This window comes from Nelusetta ayraudi, unplaced genomic scaffold, assembly GCF_046127955.1.
Source record: "Nelusetta ayraudi isolate G7.1 ecotype Tasmania unplaced genomic scaffold, CSIRO-AGI_Nayr_v1 ptg000017l, whole genome shotgun sequence".
Classification (NCBI taxonomy): domain Eukaryota; kingdom Metazoa; phylum Chordata; class Actinopteri; order Tetraodontiformes; family Monacanthidae; genus Nelusetta; species Nelusetta ayraudi.
Genome location: NW_027466067.1, coordinates 7150144 through 7160000, shown reverse-complemented (window position 1 = coordinate 7160000; position 9857 = coordinate 7150144). Strand labels below are relative to the sequence as shown.

Sequence of the window (9857 nt, the reverse complement as noted above, 5' to 3'; positions counted from 1 at the left end):
CTCGGGTGTCCGCTGCTCGCCTGTCAAATGCCCGTGTTCGCCATGAAGTCGCCAGACAGAAAGGTAACCGACGCCCGCCTTTCCTGCTCGAACTAAGCAGATCGACCCGCGAGCAACGTTAATAGAAAATAAACAATGAGAGAACAGTATGGAAGCAAGCGAGGCACTGCTCGGTGTTTTGTCCAAACTCGCACTTTTGTCCCTGGGACGCGGGCTCGTGGAATTTGCAGTCACGATGTGTTGTGGAAAAAAAAAATTTAAGTCTTTGCTGAACAATCCAAGGCTGGTTTGCCTTCATTTATTTGAGATTCTCAAAGGCACCCATCACGCAGAGCATTATGTAGAAATTGGAGCACAGGTAGAAGAACAGGGCATCCTTTTATACAGCTTTTGTTGCGTCCTTTCAATTCTGAACCTGAAATTTTTGTTGCCCAATTGGGGTGGGGTATGTGTAGATAAAACATAGAAATAACAGACACCCACAGGTGAGATGCAAGTCCAGATGCAACGTGAGGACACTTAGGGCCCAGTATGTCAGGGACAGTGCAAATATTATGAACATGAACATGAGACTTGTACATGCTTTTTGTTAACATGACTAAATCACCATTACAGTTGAAAAAGACTTTCTGGAGGTTTTACTTCGTCAGGTAAATTATCTGGTGCCACCTGTTCTTATTCAAAAATGGTACTTTTCTTATGCAGATGCAATCATTCAGATCTGCGCTGTGCTTCCTTCAACAAAGCCCCAACGGACCAGCGCAAACGTGCTTTGCCAGTGGTGGGTTTTTCAATGAAAATGATACCTATGGGTCAATCTGCGGGAGTGGAGTGATGGCGGCTTGACAAGAGCGCACAGGTTACAATGGCGGCTCCCTGCTCGACATCCGTAATGGAAAGACTCACGTACGTTCCAGCAATTACATTATTCCGGCCGCCCCTTTAGCCCTCACCTCTTCTGGCCTTCTGTCACCCCCGCGGATTTGAATCAATGATCACTGAGTCCATTTTTCCCCGCTTTCAACAAGTCTTTGCAACCAAACAGTCCGGGGAGGTTAAATAAGAATGCATTTGCATAACAGTGGAGTCCTGTAGATTGCTGTAGTTTGCGTTTGAGACTGACCGCCGACACGCGATGACAAGTGGCAACACACAGGACTTTTAATTTGATGTCTTACCTGTTGCTGGTCCATGTTAACATACATCCGCTCACAGTTCAAATACAATAAATATCCATTGAATACCTAAAATATTAGCTTGTTCGCCATTTTAGGCAAACTCTTTGTGTTTGTCATTGGCTCGGATTAAACTATTCCGCTCACACACAGAGGAAAAGTGATGGTATTTACATCATCAACTTGAAGAAGATGATGAATACCTAAAATATTAGCTTGTTTGCCATTTTGGCAAATTTGCCAGCTCATGAACAGGTGCATTCCCTCAGACATAAAGCCACTGGAAATAAATTAAAACAGACTCTTTGTGTTTGTCGTTCACTAGGATTAAACTATTCCGCTCACACATAGAGGAGGCTCGCTGCGGTCATGCTCCACTGTAACTCCGCTGAGCTCTGCCTGCCTTCTCAAAGTGCACCTCGTTGTCGTGTGCAGTCGCCTATATATTTCTGGATATAGAGCAACGCGTTCTTTAATTTCAGAGTCCTGCCAATCCGGCCTCGGTTAAGCCGCCTCTGTTCAGATAGGGAGGGACGCGTGCTGTGAGAGCAGAGCTGAGCCGTGCGGGGGGGTTTGCCGTGAGGAGCAGCTGCTGCGTCTCACGCTGCTGTTTTTTTGTTTCCCGTCTCCTGTGGGGCTGCGCCGGAGCCCCCGTCTACTCACGCGGAGTTTATCTGTGATAATTTGTCGATTAGATATGATGAAGTTTCTTTATTTTCCAGCTTGACGCGCTCTGACAGCGGCCCAGAGTGACGGGCGAAGAGGCACTGAGGTAGATTAGTGGAAGGGAAAGAGATTGCTTTCCCTCCCCCGCTGTGCGTCCTCCTCTCCTCATGTATAGGATCCTCGGTGGATATTGACTCTAAATCTTCAGTGTTGACACTGCTGCACACAGGTCATTTCCAGGCCTGTTTCTGCAGGGAACTGTGCGCGCACCGCAACAAATATAGCTGAGACTTTCAGTCTCTGGATGATGCGCCGCCGTGTTTTTGCACCGTCAGCATCTGCTGCAGCAGCAGCCCCGGACGTGTTTTAAGTTTTTTTGTCGCCATGGCCTCTGTCCTCAATTAAGCTGTGTTCAAAGCTTGTGCATTACACCTAGAAGGTTTTTGATTAAATGAACACGGGTGACGGAGCGTGAAAATGAACAAAGTAAGCTTAATTTCCAATTAAGAATAAGTAAATAAAAAAACACAGTGGGCAATACTGGTAAAGCCGGTAAGACTGATTGGGCAAGCCCGAAAAAGGCCAGGTTCACTTCTTTCGCTTCTAAGTTGTCCCCTCGACCTCACCCTCTCCATCCTCTGCATACCCCAACTTCATGTCACCCTTCCCCTCAACATATTTCTACTGATATATTCACTGTCCCTTCTTTTGACCCGCTCAAACCATCTCAATCTGTCCTCTCTGACTCCGAAACATCTAACATGCTCTGTCCCTCTGACATACTCCTGATTCCCGATCCCAGCCATCCCCGTCACTCCCAAAGAGTGACAAAGATGGATAAATGTTCGCAATCCCCCGCCTTTTTTCAAGCCTGAAATAGTCACGGTTCACTTGTAAGGCCCCAGCATGTAGCTACAGTATCCCAGAAAGTGTATCTGCTTGAGGGTCGTTCCAAGGATCCAGTGGGACATCAAAAAAACAGGTTTGACAGCAAGCGTGCTTCAAAATGTCTCCCACATGGTCTGTAAATCCAACTTGTCGTCCTTGACAGACAAAAATACATTGTCTCTGTGATAATCTCATTCAAAAACACCTTGATTGTTGGCACTGGGAGGTGATACAATAGAATCCCCTCAATATGCAGGCTGAGGAGTTTGGATCGATATGAGCTGTTGCAGCGCAGGAGCCTCCCATAGATCAAATGGACCGAACAGGTGAGAGGTAGACTAATAGGGTTCGGGGAAGTGGGTGAAAATGGTATGAAATCAATTTGCGGAGGCAAGAAAATGATACTTCCAACCACATTTTCTGTTGCTGTAATGCGGTTAGGAGAATTACCAGGCAAGGTGTGAGTTGGACGGGGTGGGGGGTATGGACGGGGAGGGGGGGGTCAAATTACTGCGGCCGCGAGAGGGGATGTTATAAAGTGATCATGCAATTATCTTAATGGATGCGGGACACCCAAGCACAAATCAATGTTCCAACATTAGATTAGGGTCTATACTCTAACCCACATTCTCCGAGCCGCGGCGTCAAGACAGGTAGGTGATTTGAAAAACGGCAGATGGAGATGTAGCTTTGACCCTCGCGTGGCCGTCGGGGGAATTTTCCAAACGATCTCGCAATATTCTGCAAAAGCTGCGTTACACCCGACTGGAAGGAGAGCCGAGTCAATTAATTTAATTTTGAGCCGGGTGGACCAGAACCTTCCCTCAAGGACCTGCTCGTATTCTCTGCAAACAAATGAAGGCGAAGGGCTGCACGACAGGTTGAGCCACAAATCAACTTTTGCTGAGAATTCTCAAATGGAACATGAACGACGTTCCTGGGGAGGACCCAGGTGAGTTTGATTCCCGCCTGGAGTCTTTCTGAGTGGAGTTTGCGCTATCCTCTCGTGTCTGCGCGGGTTCTCTCCGGGTACCCCCCGACTTCCTCCCACAGTCCAAAGACATGCCCATTAGGCTGACTGGCAACTCCAAATTATTCAAAGATGTCAGTGTGGATCCCTGCGAAACACCCCTGCCTTGTCCAGGGTGTAACCCCACCTTCACCTTAAGACAGCTGGAATAGACTCCGAGATCCCGGGTGCAGGTGCAGGAGAGGTGGCAATGGAAATTGGATGGATGGAAAGATGCTCTTCTAATTAGACGACAACATCAGTAAGGCCGTGTGTTTTCCACAATCATGGGATCTCAGATGGAAGGAGGTAATTGCCCACTAAACACAGAATCAATTCCAGGTTGTTCGAAGAAAATTGCTTAACAAACATTCTCAACTCCATGCCCCCAATTGAAAGACGTTGAAAAGCTGCCCAAATGTGAAATGTGTTGCTCACCCTAAAACACAGCAAAATGTACTACATAAATGTATCATTCTTATAATAGTTTAGCTGTTAATAGCGAGCAATGATTTTCTTTTGTTTTTGTTGTTAGCTAACCAATTCCTGTTGTAGCTCGTGTATACAGAGTCAGCACAAGCCGACTGTTGGCTAGTTTTACGTTAATCAAACTGTTGGATGGCTTTACCACAGTGTTTTGCTGTAGGTTGTGGCTGACCGTGCATTTGAGTGACTTGTGTGTCAGAAAACAGTGCGATGTGATCGAGCTATACTGCCTTTACGATCGATTTTGGGGGAACCCTTGTTATACGAACGGTAACATTTGGCAGAAACGCAGGATGCTGGTATTCCAGTGACTTAAAGGTGGAAAAAGAGGATTTGAGAGAACGAAAAAACCACAAGCAGAATTTGATAGAAACATTCCTCGGGGCCATACCTTCATGAGCTGTGCTGCTTAGATTAGAGAAACTTTGCTGCCCCCCTTTTTTTTCCGCTGCGTTTGCAACCGTATGTTGAAATATGTCAGCGCATGTGCTGTCGTTGCACATTTTCTCTATCCGTCAGATTATATATATTTCCTGTGGAAATGCACATCTACACATGGCAAGAGCAGGTACGTGATCGGAATGGAGCCCTGGGTATCTCAGGGCTGAAGAGGTAAGCAGCGGTATTTCTTTTCCCTTTTTGACTAAAGAGACGGTAGCATTAAATAGAGTGACTTTAAGTCCTTCATGCAGAGTAGACTGTGATTAGGGGCTTAACTCAGCAGCATCCCCCTCTCCTTCACTGTGTCTCCATTTTTGCCTCAGCCATTGCCTCGGGGACATACACACACACACACACACACACACACACGCGCATACGTCTCGCTGTGCCAAAGCTCCGCAGCATCCCTTTTTCTCCAGCTCTCGCAGCTTCTGCTCCGGCAGCCTGGCTTATATAGTGAGCAGGGAAAGACGGAGAATAGGAGGCGAGAAGAAGGAGAGAGAAAAAAAAGAGATTAAAAAAGATGTGGCCAAAGGGGGGCCGGAGCCGTTTGTGACAAAAAATTAAGTTCCAAAACGGCGTGTCGTGGACAAGACGCGCAGGTTACCTCAGGGATCGCGACCCTGGCACCCTGGCAGCCAGCACGGCTGCGTGCCTCCGCCGTGCACCGCCATCCTCTCGCGGGCTACCGGGCAAACTCGTTAGGCACCGGAGATGGAGCTTATCACAAGTTTGCCGAGTGGGAACAGCAGGCAGAGTTCTCTCAATTCGTCGCTCCCTCCTCCCCGACTCTCAGCCATTGTGTGTGTGTGTGTGTGTGTGTGTGTGTGTGTGTGTGTGTGTGTGTGTGTGTGTGTGTGTGTGTGTGGGAAAACCAGGTGCCATCTGAGTGGACTGACAAGCCAGAATCTGATGGTCCTTGTTCAAAGAGTCAGCGCTCGCTCCATTTCATTGCCCTCTCTGCCTCCCGAAAGATGAAACACCGCAAGTTTGGCAGCGTGCTCAAATAGAGTGTGTGTGTGTGTGTGTGTGTGTGTGTGTGTGTGTGTGTGTGTGTGTGTGTGTGCACTCCATTGGAGGATTTTATGGGCGGCGGCGAGGTGGCGACGGCAACGAGGCGAGGCCAGCGGCTGCAGAATCTCTCGATATGCTAGCATCAGCTGGCAAATGGAGTGATTAGTAGCATTTCCACATGATTTTTGGCGCGAGGCGTTGACGGATAGATGCCTTTGACAGTCTTGGGTGAACAAGACATCAGTGTCAGAGCAGAAGACACTCGCTACTGGCCTGCAGCAGTTTTATCTGCTAACTTCATCGCCAAGTCGAGGAAGTTTTTTTTATATTTTAAAAGGTTTTACGGAGACTGTTTCCTCAGAGCAGCTCCTGGCTATATGAGGCTATTGTGGATATTCTGGCTAAAATCCCAGTCTTGGGCCCGTCCTTCCGCACACTTTGATGACCACCATGTGGCCTCCATTGTTTTGGCCTTTGGCTGGGATTTGGGCTCCCTCCTCGAAACTTCAGGGCACTTAAGCGTAGTGCTCGACTTCAGCAGCGCCTCCGGCAGGATGGAGTGCGACGCTGATTGGTGAACTCGAAATTTGGGTCAGCTGTCGCACTCCTCCGTGCAGTATTGCACGGCGTGGAGGCAGGAATTCCTCGTCCACGTAATGATTCACAAAATCTTGCATATCTCCCCGAGTGGGAAAGCTCCTATTCCACTGTAAAAGGTTCTTAAAGATCCAGCGCTGCAGACACTTCAGAAACGGTGAAACACACACACACACACACACACACACTCACACACACACGGCTTTTCCAGACGGCATTTATGAAGCATTAGGAAAGGACAGGGTTGAGGATGTGCCAGAGCTCCTATAATACCTTGGGGGATTTTCATCATGTATGCTTTGAAGTGCGGAATGACAAACGGGGACGGGGTTTGGGCCGCATCAGTGTTCGCTTCCTTTTTCCCTTTCTGAGAGGATTAGCTTCCAGTGTCTCTGCTCTCAAAAAAGAGAAAGAACTGCAAAGCCAGGCCACATTTTTTTTCTTCTTTTTTTCTTTGCCCTAATACACACTCCCGGAGTTTATACAGATCCCGCAGATTACAGCAACTATTCATGTACTCATCTACGGCCTTGTTTCTTTTACAAACAGGCAGAAAATGGGTCCCGAAATCCATTAAACACATTACGGGGTCTTTTCCACCTGGCACTCTGTACCAGGTTACGAAGGTCCGCGTCTCTTTACCGAATCGAGGTGGCGCCCTTTTTTGTTCGGGGTCAGGCTGTTGCAGGCGCCTCTCTCTTACTGGGTCGTCCATCCTCCGTGATGACGGGGCTGATAAGAGAGCAGCTCTGCATTTAAGTGGCCACACAAAAATTCAGATTCTCTTTTTTTTTTTTTTCGCCCCGCTGTTGAGTTTGCGATGACCGAGCGATTTATGAGTCTGAACAGCAGGAGCCTCAGTATGAATGATGCATTTGGATTAGACCACAGATAAAAAAAAAAAAAAGTCTTATGAAAGAAAAGGGGACAGTGTTTAAAGGCCCTGCCTGTCTTACACAACATGGTGTTGATTTATTTCTCTCCCTGCACTAGTCTTTTTTTTTTTTTCTCGGTAAAAGCCAAAGTCAGCCAGGTGACACCTTATGCAATTCCTCCTCCCTCTGTTTATCTCGGAGGCTGTGCGATACTTTTCCCACTCCCAAAGATGGCTCGGTGCGGATTAAGAAAAGATCCGCAGGGATACAGCAGCCTGTTCTCCAACACCAAAGTTTAAACCTTCCCCGACAACAAAAAAAAAAATCAACCACAACTACAAAAAAAAAAGAGGCTCACAAGCTGTTGGACACTCTCAAATCGGAAGCAGTTTGGTTGGATCGCGCTGTTCCACTTTCAGACCTCCTCGTGAAGATTAGTTTTCTTTGCTCACAGGAAATTGTGGATAATCCTAAATAGCACACAGGCTTTTTTTCGTCCCCCCATGGCCATCGGGGTCAAACGAGTTGCAAAGATGACCAACAATGCTGACTGTGCTGCTACACTCTGTTCCTCCATTTGGCGCCGCCGGCCTCATCATCATTTCCACAAATGATGCCCATACTACACGTTGCCAGGATGCCTTCAGTGGTCGCTCACAGATTTCCTCATTTCGGCAGGGGAGGCGAGGCATGTTTTCCGCTTTCCTTGGACCCAAACCAACAAATTCATTTGTCCATAAGCGGATTTCGACATAATGTCTGATTTCCATTGCATGGCGGGCCGTTTATGGTTTGGCTGCATCAGACCGTCAGCTGGCAGCCAGTGTGCCACTTTTGCCCATCACGCCTTTAGAATATAGATGACATTTGGAATAGCACCCATCTTACATTATTATTCTATATAAAAAAAGGCCAATTTCATCTCGTAAGTGGTCATAATTTGGGGGATAAAAACGGGGAAAAAAACCCTGACCACAAGCCCAACGTGTTCACAATTTAAATCAATGAGGAAGTCCGTTAAAATTGAATTCATTTCCGAGTCCACCCTGTGCTGTATGGAGCCAGCAGCACCCAAGCTGGACGACACAGGTGCTCGGAATACGCCCCAGAATTCACGTGGATTTAGTTTTGGTAAATAGTCAAAGTTTTGGTTTTAAGTGTCTTCAGATCATGCTAGATAGCAAATCTCCGATTTGGGTTCTTGTATTAATTCATTTTAGTAAAAAAATTACAAAACCTGCTGTTGTGCTATTTAGTGTTTATTCGCCACTATCTGATTGAAAAAGAGAAGGAAAAAACAAGACAGACAAAATTGAGGCTGCCAGGTAAATATGGATGAAGACTCCTGCAATAGTTCATCACCAAATATTAGACCTCATGCTGGTGTTTTCAGAATGAGCCCAATGTGGCAAGGATCAAATCAACAAAACTTAGCAGTTTTTATAGAATTTTATCGAAGAGCTGACATTTTTCCCCCAATTTTATTCCTCCTTTTTCACTTCAGCCTGAATTTGGAATGACCACCAGGCAACTCAGATGAAAAGTTTTCACGTGATGGACTTCAGTTTTCTGTTGGAAAAACAGGCCATCGCTCTTCGTCTTTTTCGAAGCTCACAGGCAACACAGACAGACAGACACACTCACGCACACTGCTGGCATATAAAACCATGAGCTTGCTGGTGAGGCTGTCAATCTGACTTGCATGATCGCAGCAGAACCCGTTGGGCCGGGGCTGAAGGGAACTCGGCCCTTCGGGTCAGCACGGCCTGGCTCAGACAGGAATACGGTTCTAGACATGACAAACCTGTCACTGTCACGCGTGCAGTGGGGTCGGCCGGTGACTCATCTGGTGGCGCAGTGGCTCTGACTGCTTTAACGCTCCCAATCAGAGAGGAGGTCGCGGCTGGAGTCGAGCACTGGCAGTGAAGGAGGAGTAGCGAGCTGCGCCTTGGCACGTGTGTGAGCCGTGTGCAGGAGTCAGACTTCCTGCTTTGTGGAGAAGCAGACCGAGACCAAGTCGTACCCGCTGTCCTGCGTTGGCAGGAGAAGTTACCTTTTCGCAGGAATCGTAAGCTTCTGTCTGTATTCCTTAAAATCTTCATCCCAGCGCCATCAGCGGCTGATTTAAAAGCAAAAGCACATTTCCAGGCGGCAACTTGTGTGTCCATTGTTGTTTGTGTTGATGCAAAGGCAAGCTGGGCAAGTCCGTGGAAATGGAGTGTAGACCAGTGAAGACGCAGCAGTGCAGGATTTATTTGTCTCTTGTCTTTAACAGCTCTGGCTGGATATTGAAACTGTCTCCAAAAAAGGTTCCAAGATAAAAGTTCTGGTTGTGTTGTTGTCTTCCACAAGGGCATTGAGTCGTTCCCCTGCAAAACAACCCCCCCACCCCACCCCTCCCCCCCCGTCACTTTATCTTTTCCTGCCAACAGAGGGCAGTGTCGTGCGTGAGTCTTTGCAGCCAACATTTGGCCGAGAGGACTCGTGCAGATCCACTGCTGTGACAGTTAACATACTAATTACGGGGAATCAGAGACGCGGCGGCGCTGCCTCAGCCCTTCCCCTGGTCCTGGGTTTTGCAGCTCTTCCGCTCTCTGCTCTTGTCAAGATAGCACACGAGAACAAATTATGTAGCTAGGAGGGGAAATCCTGCAGATCTGCTAAAGTGCTAATTTGCTCACATTCCTTCCCGGCGATTCTGTACCC

General features: G+C 47.6%; 1 protein-coding gene across 5 annotated transcripts in view; it reads left to right on the top strand.

The window, feature by feature from the left end:
- Positions 1 to 9857, top strand: part of arhgef10la (Rho guanine nucleotide exchange factor (GEF) 10-like a) — a 122113-nt gene that overhangs the window by 76065 nt on the left and 36191 nt on the right. For all 5 annotated transcript variants that reach the window (XM_076025091.1, XM_076025089.1, XM_076025088.1 and 2 more), the window contains one exon: positions 1 to 63. This exon is cut by the window's left edge and continues 59 nt beyond it. In XM_076025091.1, the coding sequence (XP_075881206.1) occupies positions 1 to 63 (63 nt within the window). The remainder of the gene's footprint in view (positions 64 to 9857) is intronic.